General features: G+C 33.2%; 1 protein-coding gene and 1 long non-coding RNA gene across 3 annotated transcripts in view; one reads left to right on the top strand and one right to left on the bottom strand.

Moving 5' to 3' along the window:
• Positions 1 to 14,995, top strand: part of LOC136025818 (telomerase-binding protein EST1A-like) — a 254,787-nt gene that overhangs the window by 60,516 nt on the left and 179,276 nt on the right. For both annotated transcript variants that reach the window (XM_065701809.1, XM_065701808.1), the window contains exons 7-8: positions 11,385 to 11,543; positions 13,991 to 14,110. In XM_065701809.1, the coding sequence (XP_065557881.1) occupies positions 11,385 to 11,543; positions 13,991 to 14,110 (279 nt within the window). The remainder of the gene's footprint in view (positions 1 to 11,384; positions 11,544 to 13,990; positions 14,111 to 14,995) is intronic.
• On the bottom strand, positions 203 to 4,357 carry LOC136025815 (uncharacterized). Its single transcript, XR_010617151.1, has 2 exons — positions 4,224 to 4,357; positions 203 to 549 (listed from the first exon to the last, which is right to left on the bottom strand). It is a non-coding gene; the product is annotated as an uncharacterized LOC136025815 (long non-coding RNA).

The raw sequence follows: 14,995 nt of genomic DNA, 5'->3' as shown, positions 1-14,995 counted from the left end.
TAAAACTGTTTTGGACTTGCTTTATTAAATCATGTTCGCTTGGCTCTGCACTCGATTTAAAATGCTCTTTGATGTACTTTTGACTCGCTCTAAGAATCAAAGAACATACCACATGATGGGGTGGTCCGGGATTCAAACATAAAACCTCTCGCACCCTTAGCGAGAATCATACCGCTAGACCAGCAAGCCACAAACGAAAAGATTTCTTGAAAAAATAGACTTTTTTAATTAAATTTCATTAATACAATAATAATTTAAGCATTTGATTACTCAACCAATAACTCCAAATCCAAATTTTGAAACTCCTCCAGTCGCTGCTGGCATGTGTCGAACGACCGGGATTGGAGCAACTGGGTGCGCAAAAGCAACTGGAGCAACAGGCATTGGAGCCATTGGAACAGGCATCATTGGTACGGGTGCCAAAGGGGCGCTTATTGCAGGGTGGTGGTGGTGCAACGGGTGGTGGAAATTACCAACTTTTTTAACTGCCAAAAAGACGCCAGAGGTTTGTGGAGCCATTGCGAGAACAGCAAGGGCAAAAGCTATAGCCTGGAATAAAACATTATTGTAAGAAAAGCGAATAAAAACTGCTGCTATTTTTGCTGACAACCCATCGTAGGTCTAAGCTTTCCGAGGCTTACACAGCTAAACACACTCCTTTTCAACCTTACATTAATCATAAATGCTTTACTCCCTCCCATGGAGTTCCCTAATCCTTTGTCATATAGCCTTTTTTATACCCCATATGAGGATGAAAATCTTAGATCTTCAGGATCTTCCACAAAGTTTTATGTATATTTTTCATATAATATATCCTTTTTTGCGAAATTAATCCCTGAAATAGATCCCGAGTCTATTTCTGGTGTTAAGCATAGTCCATATTATTTGAACAACTATATAGTTATCAATTTTGGAAGCTTTTTACCAGAAAAAAATATATGGAGAAAGGTAAAGGAATAAAAAACGTAAAAAATATGTCATAAAATCAAAAATTAAGATATAATATTATATACATTTGTTAAATGTTCGATATTTCGAGGGTCAAGATACGTTATGATGGCTACATCAAGAAAGTGATACGGTTTTATATCTGATAGTTTGTTCACTTCTTGTGAGCTATTTTTTTTTTTTAATTTACCAAATTTTGTAAAACATGCTAAGAAAAAACCACATGCAAAGGCTGTTACTGGCGAACTGTTTCGGCTCCATATTGTTTCGGGAAAATTGGCATCTTGATATATTCTAGCCTAAAAAACGATTTAGATAGGTTAGAAGTTTGAAAAAATTCGTCAAGAGCCTTAAGTTTGGGAAAAAAATTTATGTGAGTGACGTTGTTTTTATATACATCAGCATTGCAATGACGTCACACTTATTCGCAGAAATTTAAGATTTTCATGTAAAGAGAAGCAAGCTATTCGTTAAATGATTACCTCAGATGACGTTCTACACTCACGAGCCGTACCATCTTTAGGTATCAAGATGGATGCGATCCCAGGTCGGCTTAGTCAATCCAGACTTTTTGTGAATATACCTGGAGTATTTTATGGTCAATGCTCTGAGATTTGTGGCTCTGGAAACGGTTTTATACCTATTATAATTGATGGTATTGTAGAGGGCGACCATGTCCTGTGTTGGGCCCTTTGGTACTACATGCTGCTCACATAATACACGACCTAAAGTCAGTGCAGAAAAGGACAGGTAGGATTATTGTGTGTGATATTCCCTACCAAGAAGCCCTCTATAAGCTTGAAATCCAGTGCCTTGAGCAAAGATTGAGCAATCTCACTATGAGATTTGGAAAAGCATTTCAAACCCCACCCACCATGATTCTCCCCGCAGATGCCCCACCGAACAGAAAAGCCAGACAAAAACTCAAATTGACACCTGCACGTGCACGAACAAACCGATATTGTAATTCATTTATGCCATTTTTGCGCCATGTTTAAACATTTAACGTTGTAATACTTAATGTTTTTGCAACTGTAAATTAGCCATAAGCTACGAAAGGTGTGTAATAAGCCGTTCTTTCTCTCTTTTTTTTTGCGTAAAGAGCAAAAAAACTGGCAAGTGCAAAAAAATCTGCCATGAAAAAAGTGACGAGTGCGGGGGGGGTGGCTATCAATTGCAAAAATATTTGTATAATTTTAACAAGGGATTACAACAATTAAAAAAACCTTAAAAAAGGAAACTAAAAGTTAGAAGTTTAGTAGATATCATTGTTAGAAATCGGACTTGCTTTAATAATCAAATATCTTTGAAAATACTTTAGTATTAAAAGACAGCAAATTGTCTCAAATAGTCTGCGGTAAGAAGACAAGCGACAATGAGAATCCATATATTGAAGCCTGCCGTGTCCCGGGGCCTGGCGGCGAAGCCGCGATTTTTAACAAGTCCGATTTCTAACAAAGATATCTACTAAGCTTCAGACTTTACTTATCTTTTTTAAGTTCTCTGCTTTTTAAGCAATTGAATGCCTTTTCATACTGTGCTTTTCAAAGATATTTGATTATTAAAGAAAGTCCAATCCAACAACGATATCTACTAAGCTTCAAACTTCTGGTTTTCTTTATTAAGATTTTTAAATTTTAGTAATCCCTTGTTAAAATATATACAAATGATTTTGCAATTACCAGTTTTTTGCTTTTTACGCAGTTTAATGCCTTTTCAAACTGTATTTTCAAAGGTATTTGAGCATTAATGAAGTCCGATTTCTAACAACGATACCTAGTAAGCTTCAAACTTTAAGTTTTTTTTTAATTTTTGTGATATCTTGTTGAAATATATACAAATATTTTTGCAATTACCCGCTCTTTACGGAATTTAATGTCTTTTCATACTGAATTCACAGATATTTTAAATTAAAGCTAGTCCCATTTCTAACAACGCTATATACTAAGCTTCAAACTTTCGGTTTTCTTTTTTAAGGTTTTTGAATTGTTGTAATACCTTTTCAAAATAGAGAATCGTCATTTGTAATTATTACAATTTGCGTTCAAAAAGTTTTTTTTATGGTTTATGAATTGTTGTAATCCCCTTTTAAAATATATACAAATATTTTTTGCTATTACCATTCTTTCGCTCTACGCAATTTAACGTCTTTTCATACTATTGTCTTTTTAAAGATGTTTGATTATTGAAGCTAAATTTGATTTCTAACTACGATATGTACTAAGCTTGAAAATTTTGGTTTTCTTTTTTATGGTTTTTGAATTGTTGTAAGCCCTTGTCAAAATAGAGAATCAAAATTTGTAATAATTGGAAAGGTCTACGTTTGATTACAAATAGATCTATAATATTTTAAATTCAGAATATGCTTCCTGGCAAAAGATAAGGTGGCTTCGAGCATATATATAGAAATCTCGATCGGTAAATGTAACACTTTTATCGACTCGTGCAGTGGTTTTATGCATCATGTTTGAAACAGACATTACGCTAATTTGTTTATAAAAACTCTCGGTAAAATGCGTTCACCCCATTTTTTTGTACCGCCCCATGCTATATGCTAGATATATTAAATATATCTTTATTACCACACCTTAATAAATATCTATGTTTAAACTCGATGTGTTTGATTTAAAACCCTAGAATTAATGTTGTTAGGTTAATGTTTAAAATGTTTCAGACGAATCAAAGAGATTCGATAAATAGGAAGGGCCGGGGCTCGCAATATTTTCATTGGTTCGCCCATTTTGAGGCATTTCGCCATTAATTAATATATTATAGGAACGCTTAAAAACATGTTTTTGTGCCTTACTAAATGAATCAAAAGAAAAATGATTTTTAACTATAAGGATTTATTGATTGACTTATTCAAAAAACGATTTTTTAAACTTTTGATGAATATGCGTCTTGAGCAACGACTTGAGCAGGTTGAGCAGGTCTAGCCTTGAGCAGGCTAGAGGTGCAAATTCATGATATGAGGACACCCAAAAAGATAACTTTGTTATAATCTAGTTTTTTTGCCCCACCACCATCATTGATGCTTCTAACTTGGGAAAGCACGATTTATTTTGCACCCCCCCCTGATGCAAAACGCTACATATGTGTGACTTTGACTTTTAGAACCAACTTTGACATTGAATTTTAGAACCGAATTTTTAATAACTTTTTTCTGGAATAAATCATTTATTTTAAATAATTTAATTAAAATTTATTTTATTAAATATTGTAAAGGTTCTCCATCCCGAAAAAAATCTCAAAAGACATCCATATTTTCTACTTACTTTGACAGAGGCCATTGTGTTTTTTGTTGATGTTGCTTAACTGATTTGAAACTAACAACTGTTGGTAATTATCATTATTCTTCTGATTTTATACGGTACTGAAATTCACACTGCATTAATTATAGATAGGAAACAATCCCTGAATTTAATTTGAATACGATATTTGTTGATATTCATGAGTAGACACTGCGTTTCATAAATTCTTGGTAAAATTTGATCCTTTTTTCTTGGTATAGAAATAGAAAGAAAGGAAAAAGATGAATCTGTATGTTTAAAATTCAAAGTGGCTATTCCAGATTTGTCCCTATTCGTGATAAGCATAAAAGGCGTGTCTTTGGGATGTCTGTATCTACTTTCTCTGATTCAATCATCGACCTGTCTTATCTTTACCCCGTTTAAATACTAATGAAAACAAAATAAAAGCATTCGCCCAATGGATCCCTCTTAAGTCTATTCATGTCGGAAAACTGCGATTTTCTGAAAATCTTCGGTACATATCTGTTAGTACACACTCGAGAGTTTGGATTTACATGTACAGGGCTGAAACAACTGAGACGCTTGGGAGACAGATTTGGATATATTTCATTTGGGCTGTATATTTGGACTTTAGGAGGGGAGATTAAGTATAACGGGCTGCATACAAAATGGTAACCTACCCTAACCCAACCAAAATTATCATCTAAATATTTATTAAAAATATAGCTACGATGAAGTTTTCCACTGAGCCGAAGCTAGTTGTCTCCGTATACAAACAGCAATAAACCGGTTATTGCCGGACTTTGTTGATCCAAATTTTTGAGTGTGTACCGGCTAATAGATAAATACCAAATTTTCTTTCTGTTGTTTAAAATTATAAAGTTTTCAGGGTTGTTTCATATTTCCGTCAGTGTTGTCACTTTGAACCGTGAAAATAAATAAATAAAATTAATTAGTAAAATTTGACGACCCTTATTATCCGAAAAGAATTCAAATATTAACAATCTGTCGATTCCCAAAGTCAACTAAACCTTCAAAGAAAAGTTTCACCTTCTTAAAGTGTATTGTGCCATAATTTTTAGCTTAATTTTGCTATTTGTTCACCAACGGATCCTTTATAAAATTAAACGCTGGATGACACTCGAAACTGCGTAACTACATATGGACGTAATTTTAATTATAAATTAAATTCCTATTTTTTTTTAATTTACTAAAATATATATGGTTGTGTAAATTTTCACTTAACGAACTCAAACAATCAGATGTCATTTTCACTATCCTTGGTACTACGAGGAAGAATTATATCAAGCAAATTCAATCAGTTTATTTCAGATATTTTAAATTTTTGCTTAATCTTTTCTCTTAGGGAAACCCAATAGCAGTCAAAACCCCCAATTTTTAATATTTTTTATTTCCATTATTTATTTATATTTGAATTATTATAGTGAAATTATTTTATAATTTCGATTGATATTTTGTATTATCTACATTTTTGGATTTATTTCAGAATTTACACCATTTAGCATAACACGTTATGAATTACCACGACAAGTACATATATTTGTAACCAGAAAAAAAATTAGACCTTACTTTGAAATGAAAATAAGGTCAGTCAAATTGAAGTAATGTATATAATAATTGTTTTAGCATTGCCATAATTTGTTAAATTTTTAACTCAGAACACATGCACACAACCCGTAGAAACCTTAGTTCTGCAAGCACTAACAAGGGACAGGTATTTCTAAATGAACTTACTAATAGATGCATTATTTTTGTACTCCCTACCAGTATTTTATTGAAATTAGCATAATGCTAGACAGTACCTGCACACAGACAGAGTTAAAAGGGAAGGAGGGGCCTTTTTTGAACAACAATGCAGGGGGACTAGCCCACCCTTGTGCAAAAGGGTTTTTACCCAGATTAGTATTTTTTTTTTTACTGCAACGAAATGTTGCACTTCTTAAACATTTTTGATCTTTCAAAGAATGAGGGAAGGTTGAAGAAACGTAATAGTAGCCTAGTTCATAAACTTTATGCCCCAGATGTTATAACAAAGTTGACTATGCTGCACAATGAGTTATCACTTTCATTACTCCCCCGATGACCGCCAGATCTCTGCTTTATTAATTGAAGTGAATTTTCGTTTCGTTTTCGGTTTGCTGCATGTTTTCCAGAGAATTTGCCTCCGCATTGTTCTGGGTACCCGGCAGACTGACCGTATTTCAAACTGTTAGGCTGTACGAAAAATGTGGTTCAATCCCACTTTCTAGGGCTATAATTAAAGCCCTAGGTTGAAATGAAAGGTTGAGATGGCTAGGATTTGTTATCGCATGAAAGATTGCAGATTGCCGAAGATTGTCCTTTTCGGCCAACCGTCTAGGGTCTGAACAGAATAATATGTATTCTGAGAATATTCTAGAATAATATATATTCTAATAAATTCGTATGCAAACCTAAAGTAGCTTTTGTTTTCCTTATTTGCTCATTTTAGGGGAAATAAGCTTTCTTTATAAAGAAATTCGCTGCGATTTGACGTGACGGCCTCTGAATCGTTTTATTTTATTTTTTAAAATATTTTATTAAATATAGAGATTAAATCTGCAACACTGCTGTTCGGTAGGCTGCTCAGTTGTAAAGTTACGTCACGTTAAGTGTGAAAACGCAGCAGTGTAAACCAAGGGTAATGTTTTATCGGGGCATATATAAAAACAGATAAAAAGCAGTAAGATTGTCAAATTTGCCAAGAGGAAGCACAAAACACTGAAGAGTGAATGCTTACGGAAAATAATAAAACAAGGCCAGTAAGTACAAAGCTACCGTAAAATTGATAAAATCATTGTAATTATCCCATAAACTCACCGCAATCATCAAAGCGGACCTATTCAAAAATTAGAAATATGGAATGGTGACTGAGATTCATGCTCTGGCTTTCTTGGGAGGTTTATTAATTTATTTCTAATATTAACTATTTTTTTAGATATTATATTTTGTTGCTACCATATGACTAGTGTTATTTTATAATATTTGTAGTGGAAATGCATTTAAATTTTTGTGCTTTTCTTTCTTTTTCTTTTATATATTCCGTCTTTTCCGTTTTGACGAATAATAAATTAATAGTAATAATAATATCGACTTTTCCATAACATACCATTAATTAAGTTAACACAAAATTCCAAGTAGAGCTCGAGTCTACTTGGCACTGTCTATGGTACGGAGAGTGCCACTGCCAGGACAGTGCCACTACCAGGAAAGTGCCACTGACAGGACACTGCCTACGGTATGGACAAAAATGGCTCAGTAAGGTTAAATAATATAAAGTCTTAGATTATGCTAGCATGACACATACTGTCATATCCAGGATTCTGTTCGGAGGGTGCAAAGAAAAGGGGGGCGGAAGAGTAGTGATTATCAAGGTATCTGTGTGCAAAACCTGTTTACATGTATTTTTGTTACTTTTGTACGAGTCGGCTAAAAATTCATGGAGGGGGGACTGGTTAGCCAACCTGGCAACAGCCATCTTCGTAGGCTCTACGGTTATAGTGTGAAAGCACCATAAGGATCTGAATGGCATGACTCTTTTTCAGTTTTAATATTTCATATTTTAACTTTACTCGAAAATTAAGAAAAAATATACTATGATTTAAAATTACTTGAACTCTGAAAGCACCATCCCATCAAAGGAAAAGATCCGTCCCTAAGAAATATCATCCAAAATTCCTAAAAAAGCCAAAAAAGGCAACCCAAAATTATAGGCTGTGTATTTAAGCTGCATCTCAACGCAGGTTGGGGCCTTACCTGACTTTGATTGGATTATTGTTTTGATATCTTTGATAAAATAGCCTCATGCCTCCCTTTTATATATTTTACCCAAATATACCTTGAGGAGGTATAAGTCAAAACGACGGAAAATTGTTGGATTATTGTATAAAAATCTAGCCAGGCCGTCTTAAACCGTGAGGGGAACTGTACAAATGTTGTTGTTACGGGGGTCCTTATCCCCTCCTTCCAGTGTGAATATCAATTTTTATCATATAGTCTGTCTTGCCTGGGTTAACATATTATAGCGTGCATACTGAAAATAATACATAAACAAAAGAAGAAAAGGTGAAATTCAAAGAATAAATTCGTGCAACCCACCTTCTCATCCCCACCATTAAAAATAATCCACATTTTGATAGTTACCAGTCACAAAAGCGACCGATAACCATAAATTGATGTTTAATTCGAGGTTTCCCTCCGCGATAATGGAACGAGCAGCCATTAAGATATGACCTAAAACTAGAGACTGACCTAAAACTATCGCTGAGAGCCTGTTAATTCAAGGGTCTTTCACATTGAATAATTTCTTAGACTTTACTTCCCTTCCATTTGAAATTAAAACGGAATAAAAAATATGCAAAAATGGGTGTAATATAAAATAGCGACTAAACTATATAACTATTAACTATGGCCATAGGCCATAGTAACTATGGCCATACCTTCCACGTTTTGTGGAAGTTCCCTTCCAAGTTTTGCTTCCACGAGGTAAAAAAATTGTTAAAAAGATTACCAATGTTCGTTTTAAAGTTGCTTTTTTGCATTAATATTCTGTATGATTGCATGAAAAATCACCAAAAGCAAAAGTATTGATCGAAAAAATATCCTTTGAAAATAGCCGCAAACTGAAGTCGTAAATGCAATTAAGTCTGAAATATTGTTTTTCTTTCATGTATATTTGGAATTTTTTGCAATACCTGAACTTTTTTTTTGCAACTGAAGTCGTAAATTGAATTAGTCTGGAATATTGTTTTTTTTTTCATCTATTCTTGGAATTTTTTTGCGACTTAAGTGCAACTGAACTTTTTTTGCAACTGAAGTCGTAAATGTAATTAGTTTGGAATATTGTTTTTCTTTCATGTATTTTTGGGGTTTTTTTGCAACTGAAGTGCATCTGACCTTTTTTTGCAACTAAAGTCGTAAATGTAATTAGTTTGGAATATTGTTTTTCTTTCATGTATTCTTGGAATTTTTGCAACTGAAGTACAACTGATTTTTTTTGCAACTTAAGTCTTAAATGTAATTAGTCTGGAATGTTGTTTTTTTTCACCTATTCTTGTTATTTTTTTTTGCAACTAAAGTGCAACTGAACTTTTTTTGCAACTGAATTTGTAAATGTAATTACTTCCCTTCCATCCGTTCCAATTATGTCAATCATGTATCTAAGACTTCTATTTATTTTTCCCACCAATTTTCATCCCTATCCCTCCACTCTAAGCGATTTCCATGATCTTAGGTCCCCTCCCCAAAAAAACTCCCCCAATGTCACCAGATCCGGTCAGGATTTGAAATAAGAGCTTTGAGACACAATATCCTTCTGAATATCAAATTTCATTGAGATCCGATCACCCATTCGTAAGTTAAAAATGCCTCATTTTTTCTGATTTTTCAGAATTAACCCTCCCCCTAACTACCCCAAAGAGAGTGGATCCGTTCCGGTTATGACAATCATGTATATAGGATTTGTGCTTATTTTTCCCACCAAATTTCATCCCGATCCCTCCACTCTAAGTGTTTTCCAAGATTTTAGGTTTCCCCCTCCCAACTCCCCCCAATGTCACCAGATCCCTTGGGATTTAAAATAAGAGCCCTGAGACACGATATCCTTCCAGACATCAAATTTCATTGAGATCTGATCAACCGTTCGTAAGTTAAAAATACTTCATTTTTTTTATTTTCTCCAAATTAACTTGCCCTCCACTCTCCCCCCCCCCAGATGATCAAATCGGGAAAAAGACTATTTTAATTTAATCTGGTCCGGTCCCTGATACGCCTGACAAATTTCATCGTCCTAGCTTACCTGGAAGTGCCTAAAGTAGCAAAACCAGAACCGACAAACAGACAGACCGACAAACAGACAGACCGACAGAATTTGCTATTGCTATACACTTGGTTAATACCAAGTGCCAGAAAAACCCACATCTTGATAATATACATTCAATTGTTGGTATATCATAAATGCACAAGGCAACAAAGCAAATAAGAAAACTACTCTCATCATTGGCGTAGCTAGGAACTTATGCTAGGGGGGGGGGGGGTGCATGCCGGTGCAGCGACCAGCTGATGGAAAGCCACAGCACGGTCTCTATTTTTAATAGCTCAATGTAGGATTTATCAACTTCTTAGTGAAGTTGACAAAATTTGGAAGTTATCAAGCTATTTAATGATAGGTGAATAAGTACCCCCTCGTTGTAGTGATGTTATTCCTTACCCTGACACAAATTAAAATGCCCATCTAAACTCTGTAGTAAAGTTCACAATTACCTCTCTGCGTGCCAGAATTCTTTTGCTTTTCAAGTTCAAGTCTTTTCAAAGTCAAAAGTCTTCTTGTACTTCGAGAAATTTGACTCAGTTTCGAGGAATTGCCCTTTTTCATGGATGAGGAGTCCTCTTGATCCCCTTTAAAAGCAAACGCTGACGTACAATGGTCATTATTATATCTATGGATTTTAATAGATAAGTTCGATTTTTGATAATATCCTGCTCTTTTTGTTCTAGACCTTGCTGGTAGACATCCCCAATTTTTACAGACTTTTGATACGAAACGTATTTTTTAGATATTAGAAATAGACTGAAGATTTGCACGTTTTTTAGCCCTTTCCCTAGTTATTTCCAGATTTTTGTTGTTGGTTAACAATCTAGTTGTTTATACACACAATTGCAAGTTACTTCAATGAGAACATTAAAGCGACTTCTCATTGAAGTAATTCGCAATTGTGTATACAAATTCTTCTGTGGTGCTCAATCGCAGTAGCATTAATTGTATATATTTAGTTTTTCGATTTATTTAATTTTAAGTTTTATAGATTATTTTAGATTTTATCTTTGTTCTTCGTCTACGTTTGGCGTTGAAGACGCCTTGTTTTATCCATGCGAAGTATCAGCATCGTTTTAGTTTGTCTTTTTCTTCTACTGGGTGTAGTCCCGTTTGTTTCTTCATCTTGAGGTTTATTTTTCCTACTTTATTTTTGTCGTTGCTTGCAAGTTTGGCTTTAGATCTTTCATACATAGAAACAAATTAAGGTGCGAATTTAAAGTCCCCCTACCCCTCGAAAAAATACCCTGCCAAAAAATCCTGGATACGCCCATGTCCTCTAGAATAGATACAACTTTCTGGTTAAATTATGTGACGGTCTTGTCTTTTTATAGGAAAAAGAAGCAAGACCCTCAAACCGATCCAACTAGAGGAATTATAGTTTTACCCAAAACGAAACCCTCGAGCAGTGGGGAAATAACAACTGCAACTAACAGCACACGGATGCAGTCCAATGAAAGGACACTTTATGATCCTAACCAACCTCTACCAATGTAAGTATATTCGCTTATTGTCTTCCTAAACATTTTACGTAATGATTTGTTAATTTACCCTGTTTTGGCAGTGATAGTTCAAAAAACGTTAAGTATTTTGAATAAGTATGAATTTTTGAATATGGAATGGATTTTGAATATTCTTTTCTTTGTTTGTAATAAGAAAACATAAGTATAGTTTAATTGGAGAAAAATTGAAAGAAAAATATAGTTGATATTTTTAACCCTTTTACTGCGTCTAATTCAAGGCCGTTTCCAGGTGGGGGGGGGGGCTTAGGGTGTTTGATTCCCTTCCTCCAAATGTTTTTTGACTCGTAAAAAGTAACAAAAATGAATATAAACATATTTTTTTACGCTTTTTTAAAGTATTTTTTGAGACCATGTCTTTCTAAATCTGTTATGTATCATAAAGTTTTTGCAATGCAGTTTTTAGCCCAGTTTTAGTTCTATTTTTATTTGTGAGGGGGCAGATGGGGTTCCTTTGGGCCTTAGACTTACAGATATAAGTTTCGCCCATTTTCGTGGACTCTTCCCCCAGCTTATATCACTTTTTCTTGGATTAGGGTCTCCTTAAGCCAGGAATTTACTGATGTACATTTCTAGCCGTTTGAAAAATAAAACATTTGGAGACCAACTAATATTTTTTCCTTTTCTTGTGTGCTTGTGACTCCTCTTTGCCCAAGGAGTCGTGGATAGCTGACCAGAAAAAAGAAACGAAGAAAAAAATTGTAAAGAAGAGAAAACAAGGGTAAAACAGACAGTGAAAAATAAAAGGAAACTTTGCAAATATTTTGCAAATTTGCAGCTTTTGCAAAAACTGCGCAAATTACTTAGACCTCCCCTCGACCGTTTTCAGTGCAGAATAAAAAAAAGAAAGAAAAATACAGGTAAAAGTTCACAGGACAATATACAAGAACCAAACCTTAAAATAAACACTAGAACTAAAAGAAGAATACCCTTTCTGTGTAACGGTAAAAGGGTAACTAAAGAGAAAGGTAGTCAGTGTTGTCTCAGAAACTATTAATCGAAAAAAAGAAATGACATTATTTCCATTTATATAAACGCTTTCCTCAAATCAAAAACTTGTTCCTACATTAGGATTCACCTGGCACAGGGAACTACAGGTACAATTTTCAAGCTGCTTTGGTACTATTTTTGTGTAGAGTAATGGGTAGATTACTAACTACCATGGTTAGAGTAAAAATAAGAAGGAAAAAATACAACAGAAGAAAAATTTCAGCGGAAAAATCGGATAACAAAGATTCCAATAATTGATCGAATTGACAAATTTGTTCTAAGAAAGAGTAAAAAAAAAAGAAACTTTACAAGATAAGGGGGCACCAGTAAATATATTGGGGTGAGGCATCCACCAGTGTATATGCCTGGATCTCATTATAGTCCCACTTTTGGTCAAAATCAAATTGTAAACGACTACACTGTCAACTACTTCATACTTATACTTTACTTTAACTTAATAATTAAAAATTAAAAAATTAAAAATTAAAAAATTAAAATTAAAAAATCAAAAATTAGAAAATTAAAAATAAAAAAAAATTAATTAAAAAAATAAAAATTAAAAAATTAAAAAATTTAAAATTAGAAAATTAAAAAATTAAAAAATTAAAAAATTTTACTAACCATTCTAACCGAATGGTTAGATCGGCTTATGAAAAGCTCGAATTCCTTAGCTTGCTACAGGTACAATTTTCAAGCTGCTTCGGTACTATTTTTGTGTGATTTTTTTCTTTTTTCTGTGGACTTTTTTATATAGCTTTGAGACAATGTGGACAAAAAGTTGTAATTCTTTTCGTTTCAGGGAAATGTTGACATCATGTCATATGTATAAATTTTATCATAATGTGTAAATTTGAATTAACGGTGAAGTTTGTGACAGAAATATAGTTAAAAAATCCGTTCTTGATTTAAATTTGCCAAATTTTTATCGCTGCATCCTGGTATAAAGCCTCTGTAAAAAACGAAAAGAAAAAAAAAGTATTTTGAACTCCTGACATCTAGCGAGGTTTCAAGTGAGGTTGCTTTACTGAAAATTCAAAATTGACGAAACAAATTCAATTAGGAGCAGAAAACAAGTACCAAGCAGAAAATAAAAGACTAATTTAGTCTTTCACCGTTTCAATAATCTTTCACCGGCCACGAACTCAGCAAATTTGAGTATATTATTTTAAATATCTCAAAACCTCTAATAACATTAGTTTAGCAAATTCAGTATTCTAAAATAATAGTAAAAATGCCGAAGGTTTTTATGGCAATGTGTGATTTATTTGGTTTATTTTCATAAACGAAAAAGTTTTTCTTGAAAATGCTGTGAAAGACAAAATTCGTTTTCTTAAGAAAGAAAGAAAAGAAAAGAAAATCTGTTTTCTTAAAAACAAATCTTTCTAGTATTTATCTTTAACCTCCCCTATTCTAAGATTCTGTTATTTTAGTTCTGCAACTCCCGGTTCAAGCTCTGGACGACAGGACGTGCCAGGTGTTATTGCAAGTCAAACGGTAGACGCCCAACTCGCCCTGGGTAAGCCTGCGTGGTATAGTCCTTATTCAAAGAGGTAAAAAACTAATCCTTTTTTAAGATTATTTTTTTTAGGTTTGATTGCTTTAATCTGCACTGTCCAACAGAAAAAAAGTCATTATGGCATTTTATGAAAAGAAATGTTGTCTTTTATGAAACTCCGTTGCTTGAAATTGTATCCAAGTCATTTTTTTTTCTTAGTTTTTTTTTCAAATTTTTAAGCTTTGATGTCAGTCGGTCAAGCTAACAGAGTCAGACAAAAAACAAGAAGAATATAATTCTAGTCCTAGTACGTTCTAAGTTCGTGACGCTAGATTTTATTTTCAACCAACGGAAATGAAAATCACCACCGTTCCTGGTTTTTTAATTATTATTTTTCCTTTTTTGTATTTTTCGTTTTCTTATAAACCTCAATGCCAGTCTAATAGTTTTTAGTTATTATAACAAAATGTTATTATTGCTATTATTCTGTAATATAGTTGTTTAATATATTGATTAATTTATTAATAAGAAATTAATTAATATATTAATATAGCTATTATATTCTATTGTATTATTATATTTTATTAGACAGTTATTGTATCATAGTAATCTATAATTCTAATCTAATTTAGTTATAAAAAAGAAAATAACTGTTATAATTTATAGGGAAATTCGCTCTTTTATGAAACTCTTCTAGTTTGGGTTTTCCCCCTTCCCCTCAATTAGAATTATAATTATAAAAAAGTCTGTTTGCTTAACAATTAAAAAATGTTTTCTAAAAAATATGATTTTTATGAAAAGTAGAGCTCTATAAAACCTAAGACGAGCATCAATAAATTTTTATAATAATTCAAACTTAAAACAAATAGAAAAATGTAATCAAAGAATAATTGAAATCTGAATTGAACAGAAATCGAAGTGAATAATCACATCAAATGTA

The sequence above is a fragment of the Artemia franciscana genome, chromosome 4 (assembly GCF_032884065.1).
Source record: "Artemia franciscana chromosome 4, ASM3288406v1, whole genome shotgun sequence".
NCBI classification, from domain to species: domain Eukaryota; kingdom Metazoa; phylum Arthropoda; class Branchiopoda; order Anostraca; family Artemiidae; genus Artemia; species Artemia franciscana.
The sequence above is the reverse complement of the archived record's forward strand: the minus strand, read 5'-3'. Positions and strand labels throughout refer to the sequence as shown.